Here is a 24,238-nt window from a genome sequence, read left to right on the forward strand (position 1 = left end):
TTAAACGATGTATAGAATCAATCTTTAGGATGTTTTTATCATAAATCTTCAATAATGTTCCAACCAGAGAATTCCTTTGTCTGTAGAAATGCAATGGAAAGCAAGCTAACTTTCACATGAACACGCGTGGCCAGCTCGTGGCTCTCTGCCAGACCTCTGACTTAATCCCCTCTCATTCGCCCCCACTTCACAGTAGAAGCATCAAACAAGGTTCTAAAGACTGTTGAAAGCCTTCTAGTGAAAGCCTTAGGAAGTGCAATATGACCAATATCCCACTGTATCTTCGATAGGCAATGATTTTGAAAACCTACAAACCTCAGATTTCCCACTTCCTGGTTGGATTTTTTCTCTGGTTTTTGCCTGACATATAAGTTCTGTTATACTCACAGACATCATTCAAACAGTTTTAGAAACTTCAGAGTGTTTTCTATCCAAATGTACTAATAACATGCATATCTTAGCTTCTGGGACTGAGTAGCAGGCAGTTTACTCTGGGCACCTTATTCATCCAAGCTACTCAATACTGCCTCCAGCCGTAAGAAGATAAACAAATAACTAACAAAAACAAACAAAAAGGGGTGAATATAAGGACATTCATTCGAAAGTGTCAATGATCAGACCTGGCAAGCCAATCAAACAGGCAAGAAGTTGGTGTGGCGAGATCCAGCATCCACCCTCTGCTAGACCAACAATGCGAAGGTTATGATGTCTGGACCGGCCCTCTAAGTCGACCACTTTCACGGAAAGCCTCTGCACACTCTCCTGAAAAGACGACCATGGCTTCTCTAACTCGTCAAACCAACCAGCGTTGAATTCAGCAACCTTCTCTCTCAACATCCACAATACTCTGGCCCTGCGAAGCAACCGTTCGGTTAGCGCTCGTGATTTTGGCATCCAGTTCAGCAATAGAAGCCTTGAAATCCTCAGCTATAGCAACACATAATTCTCCCAGATCCAGGGTAATTCTGAAAGTTTCACGTTATTACGTGTGCCTTCTGCTATGGCTGTCTCATTGTGCGGTAGGGAGGAGGCCTTTAGTCGCTTATAACCCAACATGTTGTCATAAAAATTATACTATTGTATTAAAAAGAGACTTATGGTGCAAAAAGTGCAGTAAAGTAGGTTAAGTTAGGTTGTTTCATAAAAAGTTGCGGGAGTTTCTCAAACACAGCTGTTCACTCTGACATGCTAGCCCCCCCCCCCCCCTCTACCTTGCATTCTGTCAAACCGTCTTGCCATCGCCACAACCTGGACTGGGGCAGGGGATAAGACCTGTTTCAGAGACTTGTTTCTGAAGACCATTCTTCACAGTAAGTTTTAATATTATTAAATGTGTTACACTTCTTTTCTCTATTTTTAAGTAAATTCTTAAACTCATGTGTAAGACCATGTGCGATTCAAATGTAACAATGTTCTTTCTTTTCCATTCGGAAGAATCCTCCAACCAGGGATGCCACGGATGAGGGGGTCCAGATTTAGGTCACCCGTTACCTGAAAGGGGCCTCTGATTGTGAATGTGGGAGGCGGTTGCGCACGTGGGAGAGGGATCAACATCAAGTGAGGATCAACATCAAGTCTCAGACCATCTGTCTCAAAACCAGCTTCAACCTGCAAGCCACGAGACTGTTCCAACAGCGGAACCCTGGGCTGACTACTGCACCCTACCACACACTTATTGTAACGATTCTCGTTGGTGGAAGGAGAGGAGGACCAAGGTGCAGCGTGGTACGTGTCCATTTTAATAAACAAAATAAACTGAACACTGAATTGACAAAAAATAATAAGAAAACGAAACAGTTCTGCAAGCAATACGCACAAACAGAAAACAATCACCCACAACACACAATGGAAAACAGGCTACCTAAGTATAGCTCCCAATCAGAGACAACGATAGACAGCTGCCTCTGATTGGGAACCACACCAGGCCAAACACAGAAATAGACAACCTAGACATACAACATAGAATGCCCACCCACATCACACCCTGACCAAACAAAACATAGAAACATACAAAGCAATCTATGGTCAGGACGTGACACTTACCATTTATTTATATTCTGTACACACTGAAATTACCTTTGTCTACCGGACCAATGAAATAGTTGTCACCTTACTGCAGTACTAATGTATATACTTTCATATAATTCTCTGCTGCTACTGCACTGTACCTTATTCCACTCACTATGCACATGGGCATGTCCATACTATATCCATACTATATCCCTATAGGCAATTTTTTGCAATCTTATTTCCATTTAAGTCTTATTTTCTTTTATCTGCATATTACTTTGTTATGTATTTGAATGCTTTCCTATGTTACTTATTTGATTACTATGTCACTTTTGTCACACTGTGTGAGAAGCCTGCAAGTATATGATAATAACATTTGATTTGACTGGATTTGGATTTGTCGTCACCAGTGGATCCAGGTGACCAGGACTGGCCCTTGATATCTGATATATTTAGCATACACATAATCATTTACAGTACTATTCCACATACGTTTTTCAAATAGCATCCAATGTATCTTAAATAATAAAAATCAATCAATATATACAAATCAGTGGCGACAGCTAGTAGGAAAGCCGGTGGCTTCAAGTTGAAAAATTGTCTTGTCTCCACCTGGCAGCTGTAGTGTCGTCGGTCTGGAGAATGGCGGGTGGGCTGTGTGAGGAAACGGCACGTGAACAGCAGGAGCACGGCTGCCGCTTGAGAAAGTGACCGATAGCGGGCGCCCCGTGAATGAGGCCAAAGGGCAAAAAAGCTGTCACGGCACTCAACCACTCTGGAGGGACACTGGCCTCCTGAGTGGTTATTGATAACTGGGTTTCTGTCATCCTGTGAAACCAGTTCATTGCTGCTCACAGCTAAATTTAATATTGCAATGTGGCCTACTAAAATCTGATTTATAATATGGTATTTTACCCTTTATATCGCTGCCTGTTGGACAAGGGTCCACCTAATAATGCATTTTTGTATTGATATGTTTTGTTGCAATTAAAATAATAGGTGAGTCCAAAAATGTCTTATATGCTGCTGCATAAATGATGTAATATGCTAGGAAGATATGTATACTGTAGCTAAGAAAGTAAAACTAAGTGTATGTTGTGTAATAAGATGTTAGTAGCCCATGTGCCTCACCCTAATAATTTGGTCTATTTTCACCTCTTAATTTCGCCTATCTTTACTGTTCTGACTCGGTGGTGCAAATGTAGCTGTTTTTGAGAAATGTCATCATCTAATATTAAGAGCTTTCAATGTCTGCTTATATGGCCCCATTATTTATCCTACGGTTCTGACTTGGTGTACAGGGAAAATACTGTAAGAGCAGCCCATGTTCTGAATTATGTCACTGTACATTTCAAAAGTGCTGAACACATTATATTGACTGTGTCCGTCTTAGCTCGCTCATTAATGTCTTAATCTAAATTACGGAATGCCTCTTATCCACTCATCGTTCCCTAATGCCATAGTTTGTAAATCTCAATTGTCAGTAGAAACTACATTTGTTTAATCAAGTCAGCTATATCAGCTATGTTTTTTAAAAAGGCAGTAAATGAGGCTGAATTAATTGTTTTGCTGCAGACAAGGCTCCTCTGATAGCCAGGTGTAGCAGTGGTAAGAATTCACTCCATGGTGCTGAAAATAAAGCTCTGCTGTTGGGACAGCCTTTTGTAGGCCCGAACAGTTTGTGGGTACTGCTTGTCGCCGTTATAGTGCACTTAATGTATTGTTTAGTGTTGTGTTGTGGCTTTGCTGGCATGCATCTAAAAAAAAATGGGGAGTTTGCCCCAACAAGATTTAGATGCTAAAATCGCCACTGGCCGTGCCCTTCGATGCTTATCCCCTCTCGCTGACGAATTTCATAGATGAGGGCTTTTATTCTGAAAGTTCGTGAACGCCAAAAAAACCACAGAAGAAGAAAAAAAAACGGAACATCTATTTTATTTGTTGCGGTTCAGGAGGACAACTTGTTAGATAGCTAGCTCAATTATCTGCGACGAGCACTTGTTAAATTCACAGATAACCTAATCTGCGTTTTTGATTTATCTCGAAGAGGCTGTTTACACCATATTTCCACGGGAGAACACCTATGGTCTCTGGAGAAGTCGCATGGTTGCTGGAGAAGATGCTAGCTATGCGCCAATTTCTACCTAACACAATGACCAACTACAGAGCTTTTCATACACAACTGTCGTCCATCATGGATGCGTTGACCAAAGCAGCGGTGGCAGATATCTGCGAGCTCGTAGATGACAGTTATGCTGTTTTACAATTGGAAATCTCTCGAAGCCACAAAGAGAATGAGGCATTGAAAAGGAAACTCGAGTTGATCGAGACCATCATCGCGCGTGGGCAGAGAGGGAATATGGCTGAAACAAACCACCAAGCTAACATTGATTCCCTCAATGCCGGTAAGTGTGTGTGTGTGTCGTTTAACATGCCTGCAAGGCCTGAAAACTAAACCCCCCCCCAAAAAATTAGCAGCTAAGAGGAGTTGCCACATTATTCCAATAGGTGTCTCTATAATGACAATCTAAATACAACTGGTAAACTTGCTTTACCTTGTTCTCAGCATTTCTCCCTTCGTTATTGGTTCATCACACCAAATTATTTTAATCTGAACCATATAAGTGATTGATAGTGAGTGGTAATATGTATCCCCCCCCCCCCCGAGAAAACATTATTGTAAAATAACACAATGTTAAACAGTCACATTGCTCTAATATAATCACATTTTCAACAGGAGTATATAAATCAAAAAGCCCCAACCGTTTGCATTTCATATTTTTTTTAAATTCATTTATGGCTGTAGCCTGACGTCCTAGTCATCTATCCCTCTTAGGATGGAAAGAGAAGATATCCATCATGAGTCAAGTACATCGTTTTATTCTACCATCAATTAATCAACTTTTATAATTTTTTAGTCAGTAATGGAGTTAAACAGTTCCTCTCTGTCCTCACCTGCAGGAGACTCTGTTTCTCCTCTGACTTCAGATTTTTGGGCAATGTTAGGTAGCTAGCTTGCTACATACAGGGCTCCAAACAAACTTTTTTCATCAATGTCCCAGAATCGTTCTGAAGTGCATTTTAACTGTCCCAATGAATTTATATATAAATACAGTGCATTCGGAAAGTATTCAGACCCCTTCCCTTTTTCAACAATTTGTTACCTTATTCTAAAATGTATTAAATACATTTTTTCCTCATCAATCTACTGTTGACTAATCCCATTACGCACAAATTTGCACAATCGCGGCATTCAAACGAGGCTGCAATGAAAACTAAAGAACTGTAGCGACTGTGTTGGCATCAAAATCCGGGGTGTGAACTACGTTTCTGTTCAAGCGTTAATTGACATGGTAATAACCCGATAGTATTGGAGAAGAGTTGAAAAAACAGACCCCTCTGACGCTGTACGTTAAATTGTGATGTGTCAATAATGAATAATGCAACTCATTCTGTGACACAAACCTTCAAGTAGATATGTAATGACACATTTTAGAGGTGATAAGTTGGACAGATCGGATAAAAAAAGCAGTTTCCCCACACGGCTGATCTCCCCCTTTCACTATCACGCAGTAGGTATCGCTTCCCTACCTGCAATTTTTAAAAAGACCCGACGGAGCTCATTGCCTCCTTCAATCATGCAGAGACGAGCAGCATGAAGGTCTTGTCTTGGATTTTGCTGGAAATGGGAGAAATTGTGCTTTACAATGGTATTCATATTACGTTTTTAGAGCACTAAAATAAGGTAAATTGTATGTTACAGCGCGATGTACAAAATTGTGTTAACTACAATACCCCAAAATGACAAAGATAAAACAGGTCATTAGACATTTTTGCAAATGTATATTTAAAAAAGAATCTGAAATACCTTATTTACATAAGTATTCAGACCCTTTGCTATCATTATGGGGTATTGTGTATAGATTGATGAGGTGGGAAAACAATTTAATTTGTTTTAGAATAAGGCTGTAACCTAAAGAATTCCGAAGTCGCTGTGTATATATACAGTACCAGTCAAAGGTTTGGACACCTACTCATTCAATGGTTTTTCTTTATTTCTATTATTTTCTACATTGTAGAACAATAGTGAAGACATCAAAACGATGAAATAACACATATGGAATCATGTAGTAATTGTTAAACAAATCAAAATATATTTTATATTTGAAATTCCTCAAAGTAGCCAACCTTTGCCTTGACAGCTTTGCACGCTTGGCATTCTCTCAACCAGCTTCATGAGGTAGTCACCTTTAATGCATTTCAATTAACAGGTGTGCCTTGTTAAAAGTTAATTTGTGGAATTAACTTTTTGGGGATGCTTTGCTGGTGACACTGTCAGGATTTATTTAGAATTCAAGGCACACTTAACCAGCATGGCTACCACAGCATTCTGCAGCGATACGCCATTCCATCTGGTTTGCGCTTAGTGGGACTATCATTTGTTTTTCAACGTGACAATGACCCAACACACCTCCAGGCTGTGTAAGGGCTATTTAACCAATAAGGAGAGGGATGGTGCTGCATCAGGTGACCTGGCCGTCACAATCACACAACCTCAACCCAATTTGGGATGAGTTTGACCGCAGAGTGAAGGAAAAGTAACCAGCATATGTGGGAACTCAAAGCGTTCCAGGTGAAGGTGGTTGAGAGAATGCCAAGAGGGTGCAAAGCTGTCAAAGGGTGGCAACTTTGAGGAATCTCAAATCTAAAATATATTTTGATTTGTTTAACAATTACTACATGATTCCATATGTGTTTTTCATAGTTTTGATGTCTTCACTATTATTCTACAACGTAGAGAATATTAAAAATAAAGAAAAACCTGGTGACTCCGGGATGCTGGCCTTCTAGGCGGAGTTGCAAAGAAAAAGCCATCTCAGACTGGCCAATAAAAAAAGATTAAGATGGGGAAAAGATCATAGACACTGGACAGAGGAACTCTGCCTAGAAGGCCAGCATCCCGGAGTCGCCTCTTCACTGTTGACGTTGAGACTGGTGTTTTGCGGGTACTACATAATGAAGCTGCCAGTTGAGGACCTGTGAAGCGTCTTTCTCAAACCAGACACACTAATGTACTTGTCCTCTTGCTCAGTTGTGCACCGGGGCCTCCCACTCTTTCTATTCTGGTTAGAGCCAGTTTGCGCTGTTCTGTGAAGGGAGGAGTACACAGCGTTGTACGGGATCTTCAGTTTCTTGGCAATTTCTCTCATGGAATAGCCTTCATTTCTCAGAACCATAATAGACTGACGAGTTCCAGAAGAAAGGTCTTTGTTTCTGGCCATTTTGAGCCTGTAATCGAACCCATAAATGCTAATGCTCCAGATACTCAACTTGTCTAAAGAAGGCCTGTTTTATTGCTTCTTTAATCAGGGCAATAGTTTTCAGCTGTGCTAACATAATTGCAAAAGGGTTTTCTAATGATCAATTAGCCTTTTAAATTATAAACTTGGATTAGCTAACACAACGTGCCATTGGAACACAGGAGTGATGGTTGCTGATAATGGGCCTCTGTATGCCTATGTAGATATTCCGTTAAAAATCTTCTGTTTCCAGCTACAATAGTCATTTACAACATTAACAATGTTCACTGTATTTCTGATCAATTTGATGTTATCTTAATAGACAAAAAATGTGTGTTTCTTTCAAAAACAACCAAACGTTTGTGTGTGTGTGTGTACATACACACACAAAAGGATATATGTGCACACCCCTTCAAATTAGTGGATTCGGCTATTTCAGCCACACCCATTGCTGACAGGTGTATAAAGTCGAGCACACATTTGCTCGACTCCATAGACAAACACCGGCAGTAGAATGGCCTTACTGAAGAGCAAAGTGACTTTCAATGTGGCACCATCATAGGATGCTAACTTTCCAACAAGTCAGTTCGTCAAATTTCTGCCCTGCTCGAGCTGCCCCAGTCAACTGTAAGTGCTGTTATTGTGAAGTAGAAACGTCTAGGAGCAACAAAGGCTCAGCTGTGACGTGGTAGGCCACACAAGTTCAAAGAACGGAACTGCTGAAGCGCGTAGAGCGTAAAAATCGTGTGTCCTCGGTTGCAACTCTCACTACCATGTTCCAAACTGCCTCTGGAAGCAACGTCAGCAGAACTGTTGGTTGGGAGCTTCATGAAATCGGTTTCCATGGCAGAGCAGTCACACACAAGCCTAAGATCACCATGCGCAATGCCAAGTGTCTGCTTGAGTGGTGTAAACCTCATCGCCATTGGACTCTGGAGCAGTGGAAATGCATTCTATGGAGTGATGAATCATGCTCCACCATCTGGCAGTCCGACAGACAAACCTGGGTTTGGCAGATGCCAGAAGAACGCTACCTTCCCCAATGTATAGTGCCAACTGTAAAGTTTGGTGGAGGAGGAATAATGGTCTGGGGCTGTTTTTCATGGTTCGGGCTAGGCCCCTTAGTTCCAGTGAAGGGAAATCTTAACGCTACAGCATACTACATTCTTGACGTTTCTGTGCTTCCAACTTTGTGCCCCTGTGCTCAGTTGGTGTGGAAGAACTTGACTGGCCTGCACAAAGTCTTGACCTCAACTCCATCGAAAACCTTTGGGAAGAATTGGAACGCCGACTGCGAGCCAGGCCTAATCGCCCAACATCAGTGCACAACCTCACTAATGCTTGCGTGGCTGAATGGAAGCAAGTCCCTGCAGCAATGTTCTAACATCTAGTGAAAGCCTTCCCACAAGAGTGTAGGCTGTTATAGAAGTTAAGGGGGGACCAACTCCATATTAATGCCCATGATTTTGTAATGAGACGAGCAGGTGTCCTTATACTTTTGGTCGTGTGTGTGTGTGTGTGTTTTGATGGTCTTGTCCATCATGTGTGATTCATTGATGGCACATACTGTCTTCATTACAATATTGTAGCTTACTTAGTTATCAGGCCTACTTCTCACTTTGTCCTAGAACATTCTTCATCTGGAAGGGCTGCCTGTACCAAGCAGTCACATGAAAATCTAAGAAGAGCTGGAAAGATCACAACTGTTCGGGAAGCCACAGAACAGTCTGAAAATAAAGAGGTAATAGAAAAAAGTCTAAATGAAGCTTTATTAGAGCTGGTTTATGGCTTTCTCATGTTCTGTTTTGCCATCCATGTTTTATTGATGATAAATTCTGTTGAGACCCCAACTTAAAAAACATCAGTGACCACTAGACCGCAGTCTAATGGTTTCCACTACAACCTAACTAAAACCATTACTTGGTGGTTCCATTACATTGAGTGTCTTGGGACATTTTCCATTAGGAAGTAATGATCTCTACTGGTGAAATCACAATGTCTATACCAGGGGTGTCAAACTAATTTTGCCCTGCAGGCTGCATTCGGTCTTCAATTTTTTATTTTATTTTTCTATTTATTTAACTAGGCAAGTCAGTTAAGAACAAATTCTTATTTTACAATGAGGCCTACACCAGCCAAACCCGGACGACGCTGGGCCAATTGTGTTCTGCCCTATGGTTGTGATACAGCCTGGATTCGAACCAGGTTGTCTGTAGTGACACCTCTAGCACTGACATGCAGTGCCATAGACCACTGCCCCACTCGGGAGCCCCGGAAGCTCCGAAGGAACGCACTGAAAATGTGTTTATATTTCCTTCAAAATGTGCTAGTCCTCTATCCATTGTTTTCCGAATTTTAAATCCTCTCTGACCTAACATTTATTTCGGTAATTGTTAGCAAGTTGGACAGAGTGAAGAGATTATTAATATAGTTACATTTTATTGGGTTTTAGTCATTTCAGTGTGGATTGAAACCATATGCGACCCGTGAGCTGTATGTTTGACACCCTTGGTCTGTACAAAAATGTTATGGTAATGTTTGTCTTTTACCTTTTTAAACATGACTCACAGTACATGCCCCCAATTTTGCTGCCTCTACAACTCATTCTGCAAACCCTGCATCTTCCTGTATTTTCAATTAAATATGCTCTCTCGCCATATCAGGTGGTTTTGCAGGTACCTGAGGAGGAGAAGATCGGGCCTGACATAGTCTTAATCAAGGAGGAGAAGCTGGGCGGGGACTTGGATAGTAGTAATGACACACAGGATGTTCTGCTATTCAGTGAGAAGGGTAAGTGAAAGGTGTACACATGAATTGTTAGCCAGGTGGAAATGCATGGACGTTGCAAATTCTGTCTGTTATGTCAACTGCTTTTCTCTCCCCGATGTCAAGTGGTAAAGTGAACTTAGTTGAATCACACTCCTAACATTATCACAGACAAAATTAAGTGTAGGCCTACACAATTTCCCCCATTACTGGCAATATTGCTCCTCACATCAATGCTGACAATCATTTGTTGTGAGCGTTGTGGCCCAAACTGGTTCGACTGCATCTCCCTGACATTAGTTGTAGATGGCTGAGCTACAACCCAATTTTAAATGTTTTTGAGACATAGGAAAAAGCTTTATCTACATTATTATTGCTTGTGTAGGGCAATATGTACCCACACCCTGTTGCCAGCCACATCTCCTACTTCTCCCCTTACAAAACAATGGAAACACAGGTTCATCGCTCTGTTTGACATCCCTATTTGCTCCAATCTCTTCCCTAAGGTACTGAAGCGTCGTATGGTGAAGTGGATGACAGTGAAGAAGGGCCATCCAGAATAACCTCCACCATGACTACGAGGGAGTGGGACAGAAGTGGAGAGGATAGTTGTAACCGATCCGAGCAGGGGAACGAGAGTTCTCAGAGGACTCCCCAGTTTTTGCGTTCTAAGTTCACGGCCGGAAGATGGAACCCCCTGAGCCTTGACTACACGCTGCATGAGACACCCAGTGAGTCTGGGTCCAGTCCACCGGGGGGGAATGATGAAATGGAGACAGTGGAACCCGTTTATGATTTCCCTTCAGAAACCGACACCGTCCCCTCTACTCACCCGACAGGGAAACGGTTTCCCTTTGAACCAGACAGTAGTCCAAATTCTCTTGCTGGGAATTTCGAAATGAAAAGAGAAGTTTCCATGGTCAGCTCTCTACCCTACGACGTGGAAATGGATATGTGTTCTTCATGGAGCAACCAGGATATGCTGGGAATGGTTTCCATGCAGGACGGGAAATACCTGAAACCGGACCGCAGGGAATTGCTGCTTGACAAGGTTGCAGACTTGACCTCTGCCCATTATCAAATGACTGCCGCCGGACTTCACGCTGTGGCCAAGTATGACAGCAGAGACAGCAAGCGTTTTATTTGCACTTTCTGCAGCAAGTGTTTTACATCGTGGCGAAATCTGGAGACACACCTGCGGGTTCACACAGGAGAGAGACCATACAGCTGCACCCAGTGCGGGAAGAGGTTCACCCAGTCTGGCCATTTGAAAACGCATCAGAGCGTACACACCGGAGAGCGGCCATTTGCCTGCGAGCAGTGTGGTAAAAGGTTTGCAGGGAAACAAAATTTGAGGTTACACCAACAGAAAAACCACCCTAATCTGTGAGGTGTAAGGCTAGTTGAGAGCTCCACGAACACAGTTATGCCTAACATTTTTAGAAGCATTAGACCAGAACCTTGACACTGTTTGACGTCTAAGTTTGAATATTAGTCATGAAGAATAGGCTATTTTGTATTTTCACACTGATGATATGTTTTGATGGATGAACTCCGCAAGAATGGTGGAGGTGAAAAACATGGTCTAACATTGCGATGCTCTAATTTCAATTTTTGTTCCATTTAATTGCCTTTGAAAAGATACAGTTGATAATATTTAACCCAATGAAATAAAGCTATTTGATGAGACGTTATTACCACTGGAATGTATTTTGAAAATGGAACAGTCCTTCCATATAAGTTGTTACGATAATGGTCACACTTTAAATTTACCACAATTCATAAAGGCTTGATAAGAACTATAGAGTGCATTGCCTAATGCATCATATCCTACTATGGAAATTCTCAAAAAAGCTGTGCTTTACAAAGGGTTGTAACTATATGTAACAATATAACATTATTAGTGTGCTTTCAAGAAGATAACTCATGTCAGGCCAGAACTGTAAGAGAAAATGTGTTCTCCCAGTAAACTTACCTTTTTATAATACAGACAGTAGGAACGTTTATTTAAAGGATGAGTAAGTTCAGAAGCTAGCAGAGTCATTCATTCAACAGCTGCAAATCCCAGTTAAACGACATCAAATTTTGAAGTTCACTTTCATCGTTTTGTCTAATAACACTATCATGAATCTATAAAGACGTTTTGTGGGTCAGTAGCTAGGTTTCCATCCAATTGGCGATTTTCATGCCAAAATTATAAAATCTGCATGAAGAAAATGTGCGTTTTCCAACCAGTGGTCTGTTTTCACCAAACTGACTTGTTGGGTATACAAATCAGTGCCAGATGATGTAGTGCACACAATTTACCTTTCCGTTTAAGTTTTCAGGTACCGAATAAAATGTGTTCAATGTGTTTCCATTGCATTTTCAACTCTACCGAGAACTTTGTCACAAACTGTTGCATTAAATAGCAAATGTGCCTACTCTGGTCTTGGCACGTGCGCTCTAGCCAACAGCTCGCAGATACAGTATGCTAGTCTACATGATGAGATTATTATGGATAAGACTGAGAATATTTACACTGCTCAAAAAGATAAAGGGAACACTTAAACAACACAATTTAACTCCAAGTCAATCACACTTCTGTGAACTCAAACTGTCCACTTAGGAAGCAACACTGATTGACAATAAATTTCACATGCTGTTGTACAAATGGAATAGACAAAAGGTGGAAATTATAGGCAATTAGCAAGACACCCCCAATAAAGGAATGGTTCTGCAGGTGGTGACCACAGACCACTTCTCAGTTCCTATGCTTCCTGGCTGATGTTTTGGTCACTTTTGAATGCTGGCGGTGCTTTCACTCTAGTAGTAGCATGAGACGGAGTCTACAACCCACACAAGTGGCTCAGGTAGTGCAGTTCATCCAGGATGGCACATCAATGCGAGCTGTGGCAAAAAGGTTTGCTGTGTCTGTCAGCATAGTGTCCAGAGCATGGAGGCGCTACCAGGAGACAGGCCAGTACATCAGGAGATGTGGAGGAGGCCGTAGGAGGGCAGTTTTAAAACTTGGGTACAGGAAGCATCTCTTCTTCGCACCTTTCCTATTGTTTGTAGCTAGCTATTCTCCAGATGGAGAAATTCTTCGCACATTGGCATTTCCAAATCCATAGTACCACCCAAATATAATTTGACATTTTAAAGTGTCAAACAATAAACTGTAACAGACTAGCCCTGAAAAATGAACAGAATACCCGGATCCCATGTGGAATTCCAAGGCTTTGCACAAGCAGTTTGCATCCTGCTTTGGTGTGTTGACCAAGGCAGCAGTGGCTGACATCTGTGAAGTTGTGGAAGGTTATGCAATTTTGCAATTAGAAAGGAAAATGAGGACCTATAATTTCCCAATGAAGCGATGGGAAAGCGAGAACTCAAGCTGTTGTTACAGAACCAGTCCCACCAGGTGATGGTCTCCATCCAAATCAGTCGCAGCAGGAGAACACTGGTCATAAAAGTAATGGCATAACAATAACCGCTGGAGATTGAAGAGGTCAGTTGAAGATAAAGAGGTCAGTTCCCATGTTTAACTCCTTCAGTTGTACAGTACAGTGCATTCTGAAAGTATTCAGACTCCTTGACTTTTTTCACATTTTGTTAAATTACAGCCTTATTCTAAAATGGATTGAATAGTTTTTTTTCTCATCAATCTACACACAATACCCCATAATGACAAAGCAAAAACTGGTTTACAGAAATGTTTGTATTAGTGATGCACCAATATGACACTTTTGGCCGATACCGATGTCCGATATTTTCCTTGCCAAAAAAAACAATAAGGATATACCATAATTCTTGCGGCCTTTTAAGCATTCTAGTACAGTTAAATAGTTAACACATACACATGGACGCAGCGGTCTAAGGCACTGCATCTCAGTGCAAGAGGTGTCATTACAGTCCCTGGTTCAATTCCCAGCTGTATCACATCCGGCCGTGATTGGGAGTCCCATAGGGTGTCGCACAATTGGGCCGTCATTGTAAATAGAATTGGTTCTTGCCTAGTTAAAAAAAGATTACACACACCACACTGAACATAATTTTATTTTGTTGGCATTTATGTATGTCCCCATTACCAGTAAAACATAATCAAAACCTATTTCTTTCACTTACTTGCTGTGCTGTTTCGTTGTTCATTTGTTCAGTTGTTTCATTCTCAACCAGGATTTCTATGGAACGTTGTTTGGGTCTTTGCGTGTCAAAAAAGATACATGTAAAATAACACTATTTGACATGTCAAGTAAGACGACATCAGTAGCTAACTATATAGCTAGGTGTCATCTAAAATAACCCTAATTTATAAGACAGTTCTTATTTGATTTATGTTTGTCGGACCCATCTATGTGAAGCTAGCCACAATAAGGATTAGCAACAATAGTGGACTTTGCGGTTAGCCTTAAATAATTCTACTATTTGTATTAATTTGCATCAGACAATGACACGTTTATTTTGAGGGCAAACTGCAAATTCCATATTTGTGCCTAATCCTCATTGTGGATAGCTTCACAACACATAACCCGGTCTGGTCGAGCCTCACTACCCAGATGAATGTCACGCCCTGGCCTTAGTTATCTTTGTTTTCTTTATTATTTTAGTGAGGTCAGGGTGTGACATGGGGGATGTATGTGTTTTGTATTGTCTAGGGGTTTTGTATGTTTATGGGGCAGTGTCTAGTCTAGGTGTATGTATGTCTATGGTTGCCTAGATTGGTTCTCAATTAGAGACAGCTGTCGTTGTCTCTGATTGGGAACCATATTTAGGCAGCCATATTCATTAGGTAGTTGGTGGGTGATTGTCTATATGTAAGTTGCCTGTGTCTGCACTTATTGTAATTATAGCTTCACGTTCGTTTGTTGTTTTTGTGTTGTTTGTTTAAGTGTTCTTCGTCTTCGTTATAATAAATAGAAGATGTATTGTTATCACGCTGCGCCTTGGTCCTCTCTTCATCCAACATACAACGATCGTGACAATGAAGCTAGCTAGCTGCTTATAACGTTAGCTTTGGGCAACAGGGTTAAGTAGCTGGCTAGCTATTTATTTTCATGAACTGAAGTTCAATTTCATTAGGCGAACAACAAGTGGCAACCTAGCTAATACTTACAAGGATTCCTAAATCATTGCTAAGAATAATGAAAATGACTGCAGTTTCTACTGGTCATTGTTTTCAGGCTGGTTGTATTGGAGCTAGCTAGGTACCGAGCTAAAGCTAGCTACACCAGAAGTTGTGCTCGAACAAATGATGCTTTATTACCAACACGGTATTGTAAACACATCGTTCGTGGCTGGTGTTTGCTTGTTGGCAGACTTTTTTGTACAGCTTTGACAGTGCTACTTACTGTATATTTTTTGACAGGCAAAGACACAAACGGCGTTCCATAGTATGTATGTCGTGAAGCTAATAGCAGTGACGCTATTACTGTGTAACTCCGGTAGGGCAACATCTGAAAAATAGCGCACTTGGTAGTGTGTACCGGTGCTCGACCAGTTGGCGAAAGCCAACATCACCAACGACAGAAAACGGTTGATTGTCAAGAGCAATGAATTCCATTATCTTGGCTTTAATGGATTTCGCCTTTGAGTTGTCTTGCTGAAATGTTCTTACTCTTTCAAATGACTGCTTGACTTGTTGACTGCTCGATCCACACAGCAGACATTGTGTGGGCTATGTTAGGAATGCTGTGTTGCACATGTAGTGCAAAATTTTACGTGGCGTTATTATGTCATGTTCCTACGTTATATAGGTATTGTCGTTACCTTTTGACATTGGTTTTTAACATCGGCGTTAAACTAGACATTGGCCAATACCGATGTTTGCATTTTTAGCTAATATCGGCCGATTCCAATATGTTCACCGACTATTTTGCGCATCCCTAGTTTGTATATAATAAACTAAAATATCACATTTACATAAGTATTCAGACCCTTTACGCAGTACTTTGTTGACGCACCTTTGGCGGTGATTACAGCCTTGAGTCGTCTTGCGTATGACGCTACAAGCTTGGTACACCTGTATTTGGGGACTTTCTCCCATTCTTCTCTGCAGATCCTCTCAAGCTATTTTCAGGTCTCTCCAGAGATGTTCAATCGGGTTCAAGTCCGGGCTCTGGCTGGGCCACTCAAGGACATTCATAGACTTGTCCCAAAGCCACTCCTGCGTTTTCTTGGCTGTGTGGTTAGGTTCATTGTVCTGTTGGAAGGTGAACCTTCGCCCCAGTCTGAGGTCCTGAGTGCTCTGGAGCAGGTTTTCATCAAGTATCTCTTTGTACTTTGCTCCGTTCATATTTCCCGACTAGTCTCCCAGTACCTGCTGCTGAAAAACATCCCCACAGCATGATGCTGCCACCACCATGCTTCACCGTAGGGATGGTGCCACGTTTCCTCCAGACGTGAATCTTGGCATTCAGGCCAAAGAGTTCAATCTTGTTTTCATCAGACCAAAGAATCTTGATTCTTATAGTCTGAGAGTCTTTTGGTGCCTTTTGGCAAACTCCTCCAAACGGGCTGTCATGTGCCTTTTTACTGAGGAGTGGCTTGCGTCTGGCCACTACCATAAAGGCCTGATTGGTGGAGTGCTGCAGACATGGTTGTCCTTCTGGAAGGTTCTCACATCTCCCCAACGGACCTCTGGAGCTCTGTCAGAGTGACCATCGGGTTCTTGGTCACCTCCCTGACCAAGGCCCTTCTACCCATATTGCTCAGTTTGCCCGGGCTGCTAGCTCTAGGAAGAGTTTTTGTGGTTCCAAACTTCTTCCATTTAAGAATGAAGGAGGCCACAGTGTTCTTGGGGACCTTTAATGCTGCAGAAATGTTTTGGTATTCTTCAAAGTAGCCACCCTTTGCCTTGATGACAGCTTTGCATACTCTTGGTATTCTCTCAACCAGCTTCACCTGGAATGCTTTTCCAACAGTCTTGGAGTTCCCACCAGATGAGCGCTTGTTGGCTGCTTTTCTCTGCGGTCCAACTCATCTCAAACCATCTCAAATGGGTTGAGGTCGGGTGATTGTGGAGGCCAGGTCATCTGATGCAGCACTCCATCACTCTCCTTCTTGGTCAAATGGCCCTTACACAGCCTGGAGGTATGTGAGGTCATTGTCCTGTTGAAAAACAAATGATAGTCCCACTAAGCGCAAACCAGATGGGATGGGATATGGGATGGCATGGCATATCGCTGCAGAGTGCTGTGGTAGCCATGTTGGTTAAAGTAATGATTGAGTCGTTTTTCTCTGCTTATTTGAGCTGTTCTTGCCATAATATGGACTTTGTATTTTATCAAATATCCCTATCTTCTGAATACCAACCCTACCTTGTCACAACACAGCTGATGCAAAGGCATCAAGGAGGAAAGAAATTCCACAAATTAACTTTTAACAAGGCACACCTGTTAATTGAAATGCATTCCAGGTGACTACCTCATGAAGCTGGTTGAGAGAATGCCAAGAGTGTGCCTAGCTGTCATCAAGGCAAAGGGTGGCTACTTTGAAGAATCTCAAATATAGAATATGTTTTTGGTTACTACATGATTCCCTGTGTGATTTCATAGTTGTGATGTATTCACTATTATTCTACAATGTAGAAAATAGTAAAAATAAAGAAACCCTGGAATGAGTAGGTGTGTCCAAACATTTGACTGATACTGTACACATGTTCATGAAATACAATAGATGGCCGTAATCACCCCCAGACACACCTTGTTAACTTGATGGGCCTTGTAATCATCTGGCGAAGTGGAGTCTTTTGTTTAGACATGTAGCTAAACAATGAACCATAATCCCAACCCATACTATTAGCAATACAAACAGATTCTCATAGCAAGCCACCAAGCATGAAATGCTGTAGAATAAATCTGCAGCTAGCTAACATTAGGCTACAACTAGCCATGCAAATGGTTTTCTGAAATACAAATAATATTACTACACAGATCTTACACGTGACGTTAGCTAGCAAGCCAGCAAGCTAACATCCGCTAGCTAGCAGTATGTTTTAACTTGCAATGAAAATGACTTCCTGACAAAATTAGAAACGTTTGATATCTGAAAATATAGCTACACTCTTCCCCGTGTACATGGAATAACGCTTCACGGCAGACTGGAACTGCTTTAACTAAGTATGACTTCCTGTGTCATTTCCGTTTTGTGTGTACAGCTTGTTTGGACCGCGTTGTGTCAAGTCACTCCGGTTCACACTGCTCGTGTGCGGAAAGTAGTCCATCACAACTATTTCCCACAGATTTTTTGTTGATAGCGCCTGCTAAATTCAGGGCAGCAATGTTGTTGAGAGCAGTAGCAAGGATTATTTACACATACTGAGCAGCTCATGTTATAGACAGAAGCATGCTACATGGCTGACCAATCTGAACTCATCTCTCGGCATGTCCAGCCCATCCATTATCTCAGCCAATCATGGCTAGCGGGAAGGTTCCTGACTTTTTCTGTGGCTAATCCAACTACGCTCATAATTTATCTATTTTATTTGTATGTACAGATAGCATACATCTGTAAATACGAGTTCACATGTTCCAGAAAGCATTTCTGCCCAAAAACTGCATTTTGATAAAACACAAAAATATGATTTAAAAATGTATCTCCTGTGAAGTAGTGACGTGCGACATACACCTAGCTTCCTGAAATGGGTCACAAATGAGCTAATCATAACCAGTGTTGTTGTCGAGTCACTAAATCTCAAGTTCGAGTCGACTCCCAAGTCCCCTTTGCTCGAGTCCAAGTCGAGTCACGAGTCCCTACGGCTCGTTCAAGTCACGAGTCCCTATGGCTGAAGTTCGAGTCCGAGTGCTTGAGTCCTGGTCCAAGTGCTCAAGCCTGAGTCACTGGGTCTGAGTTTCATGTTGTTCCGGTCTTCGCTTCTGTTTTTCTGTTATATATGTATGTATATATATACAGTGGGGAGAACAAGTATTTGATACACTGCCGATTTTGCAGGTTTTCCTACTTACAAAGCATGTAGAGGTCTGTCATTTTTATCATAGGTACACTTCAACTGTGAGAGACGGAATCTAACACAAAAATCAGAAAATCACATTGTATGATTTTTAATAATTAATTTGCATTTTATTGCATGACATAAGTATTTGATGACTACCAACCAGTAAGAATTCCGGCTCTCACAGACCTGTTAGTTTTTCTTAAGAAGCCCTCCTGTTCTCCACTCATTACTGTATTAACTGCACTGTTTGAACTTGTTCCTGTATAAAAGACACCTGTCCACCACACTCAATCAAACAGATTCAAACCTCTCACCAATGGCCAAGACCAGAGAGCTGTGTAAGGACATCAGGGATTAAAATTGGTAGACCTGCACAAGGCTGGGATGGGTACAGGACAATAGGCAAGCAGCTTGGTGAGAAGGAAACACTGTTGGCGGCAATTATTAGAAAAATTGGAAGAAGTTTCAAGATGACCGGTCAATCACCTCGGGTCTGGGGCTCCATGCAAGATTTCACCTCGTGGGGCATCAATGCGTCATGAGGAAGGTGAGGGATACAGCCCAGAACTACACGGCAGGACTGGTCAATGACTGAAGAGAGCTGGGACCACAGTCTCAAAGAAAACCATTAGTAACACACTACGCGTCATGGATAAAATCCTGCAGCGCACGCAAGGTCCCTGCTTAACAGTGATGTCCAGGCCTGTCTGAAGTTTGCCAATGACCATCTGGATGATCCAGAGGAGGAATGGGAGAAGGTCATGTGGTCTGATGAGACAAAATAGAGCTTTTTGGTCTAACTCCACTCGCCGTGTTTGGAGGAAAGAAGATATGAAGTAAACCCAAGAACACCATCCCAACCGTGAAGCATGGAGGTGGAAACATCATTCTTTGGGGATGCTTTTCTGCAAGGGGAACAGGACGACTGCACGTATTGAGGGGAGGATGGATGGGGCATGTATCGCGAGATCTTGGCAACAACTCTCTCTCCTCAGTAAGAGCATTGAAGATGGGTCGTGGCTGGGTCTTCCAGCATGAAAACGACAGAAAACACAGCCAGGGCAAACTAGGAGTGGCTCCGTAGAAGCATCTCAAGGTCCTGGAGTGGCCTAGCCAGTCTCCAGACCTGAACCAATAGAAAATCTTTGGAGGGAGCTGAAAGTCCGTATTGCCAGCGACAGCCCGAAACCTGAAGGATCTGGAGAAGATCTGTAGGGAGGAGTGGGCCAAAATCTGCTGCAGTGTGTGCAAACGCTAGCAAGAACTACAGGAAACGGTATGAATCTCTGTAATTGCAACAAAGGTTTCTGTACCAAAATATTTAAGTTCTGCTTTTCTATGTATGCAAATACTTTACTGTCTGCATAAAATGCAAATTGAATTACTTAAAAATCATAGCGATGTGATTTTTTCTGGATTTAGATTCCGTCCTCATAGTTGAGTGTACCTATATAAAATTGACAGACCTCTACATGCTTTGTAAGTAGGAAAACCTGCAAAATCGGCAGTGTATCAAATACTTGTTCTCCCCACTGTATATATGTATGTATGTTTGCAGGTGGGAAGAGTTTGTCAATTAGCTTCAGCCGGCTGGTGTGCGACCGTGGCAAAATTGGTTTGACTATGGATAGCCTATCTCCGGGGCTAGTTAGGGACCGTCAATTATTACACAATGTAAATGAGACAATATTTTTTATATTAAATGCTTTCAATATTTGTATATGAAGTTATACAATTTATAGTTGGTTTGAGGTTAAGTCATTCAAATTTGAAGCAATTGGAATTTTAACAATGTCCCATATACATTGTGTAATTTACTGATAGTCCATAGGGATACCCAAATTTCCAACAGGCATTACAATCGGGTTGTGTGCAGCTGCACTCCAAATTGATGATTACTTGTGTGCTGCCAGCTGTGGGCATGTGGGTAGGATTGAAATATTGATTGTCATTGCCTAGCATGCAGAAAGGCTCATACCCAAAATGTTCATGTGGCAATAAAACTATAGATGTGTTCGAATACCCATACTAATATACTGTATACTACATGCTTAAAACTTCTTGTCAATAGGGGGGGCCATTTCGACTTTGTAAAAATTTCGTTCCCAAATTCAACTGCCTCGTACTCAATTCTTGCTCGTACAATATGCATATTATTATTACTATTGGATAGAAAACGCTCTCTAGTTTCTAAAACCGTTTGAATTATATCTGTGAGTAAAACAGAACTCGAGTTGGAGCAATCTTCCTGTCAGGAAGTGAGACATCTGAAATTGGGAACTCTGTTCCTGGGTCAGTTAAATAATTTGCAATTATTCTATTGGTCGACAAGCACTGCATGCGATTTCCCCTAGATGTCAGCAAGCGTTGAGAATTGGAATGGGGTTGCTAGGTAGATCTGAGGCAGTATAAATAGGCTTGGCACGAGGGGTGCACCCTTTTCATCGTTCAAGACGCAAGACAGACCTCAGGATGGCATTCTGAGAAGCTCACGTTATCGGCGTTAGATATATCCGGCTCTGATTTTATTCGATATAGGTGTTAGAAACATTATAACGTAGTTATTTTAAACCGAGTTATATCAGTTTACATGAGTATATTGCGATTTTCGGAATTTTCTTTGTCCTGCGTTTTGAAGAGTTGGGCATGTTTGGGCCACATAGCTAATGTTTGCTGCTAATTACACGGTTGAAGACAACGTTCTACAGCCGAGCAACGATTATTATGGACAAAGGACACCTTGCCCAAGATTCTGATGGAAGCTCAACAAATAGTACGAAGTCTTTATGCTGTTAATTCGTATTTATGTTGAAAAATGTTAAACAATAATTCCGCCATTAATTTCGGCACAGTCTCGCTGTAACGCACGCTGTATGTCGTAGTAACGTTAATTTAAAAAATCTAACAAAGCGGTTGCATTAAGAACTAATGTATCTTTCATTTGCTGTCCAACCTGTATTTTTTAGTCAAGTTTACGATTAGTTATTGATTAGATTAGGTGCCTCTCCAAGATGGCGCCGAACAGATTGCTTGAAGTTTGGCTACTAATCACATTGTATAACCACGATTTGTGCCGCTAAATATGCACATTTTCGAACAAACCCTATATGCATTGTGTAATATGATGTTACAGGACTGTCATCTGATGAAGTTTATGAAGGTTAGTCAAAAATGATATATCTTTTGCTGGTTTGTTACGATCGCTAACCTTTGCTGCTGGTAAATGGCTTGTGTTTCTGGCTATTGTGGTAAGCTAATATAATGCTATATTGTGTTTTCGCTGTAAAACACTTAAAAAAATCTGAAATATTGGCTGGATTCACAAGATGTTTGTCTTTCATTTGCTGTACACCATATATTTTTCAGAAATGTTTTATGATGACTATTTAGGTATTTGACGTTGGTCTCTGTAATTATTCTGGCTGCTTCGGCGCTATTTCAGATTGCAGCTGCAATGTAGAACTGTGATTTATACCTGAAATATGCACATTTTTCTAACAAAACATATGCTATACAATAAATATGTTATCAGACTGTCATCTGATGAAGTTGTTTCTTGGTTAGTGACTATTTATATCTTTATTTGGTCGAAATTGTGATAGCTACCTATGCAGGAAAAAAGTGGTGGAGAAAAAAAAGTTGTGTCTTTTGCTATGGTGGTTAGCTAATAGAAATACATATTGTGTCTTCCCTGTAAAACATTTTAAAAATCAGAAATGATGGCTGGATTCACAAGATCTGTATCTTTCATTTGGTGTCTTGGACTTGTGATTTCATGAACATTTTATTATATGATATCCCTGTAGCTTTAGGCTAGGCTATGCTAGTCAGCTTTTTTGATGGGGGGATCCCGGATCCGGGTTTGTGACTCGTCGCACCTCTGCCCAATGGGTGTCTGCGCGGGAAAGTGAGAAGAAAAAATCAGTTGATTATCGTTTCAACAGGGATTGAACACAAGTTTGTGACTGAGAACGTGCGACTTTTATTTATTTCTGGGCGCGAAGTCGGACTGTACTCGGTTCATTTGAAGAACTCTTTTTAAAGGTGAAATTGTCTCTGGCTTCGGATTTTCTTTGATACATGTCACAATATCATGCTTAAAAGTATTTTTTTCAATATAGTTTTAATTATATATTATTGAAGATTTAATTCCTGGATTTAGACGTGATGCGACGCAAGAATTGTTCAGGAATGAACGAGATGGCTAGTACATGCTAGCTCATGGTGCTTGCTAATTCTGAAGGGAAATTGCTTCGTGTATGGATAATTAGTTCGGTTCTGGAAAAAGGACCCTTGGAGAACCATTCTGGATGGATTGGAACAACATAGCCAGGATAAGATCAATTTTGAGGATGCTTTTTATATTCTTCGAGTTCGAATGTGGACTGTGTCTAACCGTTTGACTAGAGCAATGCTGGTCTGTGTGCGTAGTATTGTAGTAACCTAATTAGATTATATTGTGTTTTTCGCTGTAAAACACTTAAAAATCGGAAATATTGGTCTGGTTCACAAGATCATGATGTCTTAAGGCGAGTTCATAGCTTGCCCAGTTTGTGGGTGCTGAAATTTTTAAGAGATGTGTAATGATAGTAGGATGGTTTTGTCTGGCTACTTGGAACCGTGCGTGGATTTCTGCTGTAGGCTGTGATGGTGCGCTTATGATGGTAGCAAGTAATGTAAAATGATTTATAGCTAAAAATATGCACATTTTTCGAACAAACCATTGATTTTATTGTGTACAATGTTATAGGACTGGTCATCTGGGGAGTTTTTTCTAGGTTATTTAGTTGGTTCTAGGTTGGTTCTAGGTTAGTTATGTTAGCTAACTTGCATGTCGCGCTTGCTGTGAAAAAAATGTCTGTCTGTTTTTGTATTTGGTGGTGAACTAACATAATAATGTGTGGTGTTTTTCGCTGATAAAAACACTTCAAAATCGAAATATTGTCGTATTCACAAGATATTTGTCTTTCATTAGCTATCCCACATATTTGTCTGAAATGTTTTATGATGTGTATTAGGGTAGTTGGTGTCTGTATTACTCTGGCTACTCCGTGCGATTTCTGACTGTAGCTATGATGGTAGCGTAGTAAAACTGATTTATAGCTAAAATATGCATTTTTTTTAACAAAAAAGGAGTAATAATATATGTGCTAACGGTGATATCTCACTAACGTGGCCACATGTAGAATTACTGTGAGGTCAGTTTTACTCTGAAGGAGTTATTTAG

At 41.2% G+C, this 24,238-nt stretch overlaps 2 protein-coding genes across 3 annotated transcripts in view; both read left to right on the forward strand.

Moving 5' to 3' along the window:
* The window catches only part of LOC112080405 (equilibrative nucleoside transporter 1), a 287,889-nt gene that overhangs the window by 125,294 nt on the left and 138,357 nt on the right, over positions 1 to 24,238 (forward strand). The window lies entirely within an intron of this gene.
* Positions 3,910 to 12,429, forward strand: si:dkey-7l6.3 (uncharacterized). The gene is made up of 4 exons (XM_024146158.1): positions 3,910 to 4,415; positions 8,939 to 9,051; positions 9,974 to 10,100; positions 10,583 to 12,429. The coding sequence occupies exons 1-4, from the start codon at positions 4,094 to 4,096 to the stop codon at positions 11,464 to 11,466; spliced, it is 1,446 nt and encodes a 481-aa protein (XP_024001926.1). The 5' UTR covers positions 3,910 to 4,093; the 3' UTR covers positions 11,467 to 12,429.

This window comes from Salvelinus sp. IW2-2015, unplaced genomic scaffold, assembly GCF_002910315.2.
Source record: "Salvelinus sp. IW2-2015 unplaced genomic scaffold, ASM291031v2 Un_scaffold16312, whole genome shotgun sequence".
In the NCBI taxonomy this organism is placed as follows: domain Eukaryota; kingdom Metazoa; phylum Chordata; class Actinopteri; order Salmoniformes; family Salmonidae; genus Salvelinus; species Salvelinus sp. IW2-2015.

Bases quoted from the DNA above. Each gene is read 5' to 3' on its own strand.
- si:dkey-7l6.3 (XM_024146158.1), top strand. From the start codon at position 4,094: ATGGTCTCTGGAGAAGTCGCATGGTTGCTGGAGAAGATGCTAGCTATG. The intron at 4,416-8,938 runs GTAAGTGTGTGT...ACTTTGTCCTAG, and splicing joins CATTGATTCCCTCAATGCCG to AACATTCTTCATCTGGAAGG. The intron at 9,052-9,973 runs GTAATAGAAAAA...TCGCCATATCAG, and splicing joins AACAGTCTGAAAATAAAGAG to GTGGTTTTGCAGGTACCTGA.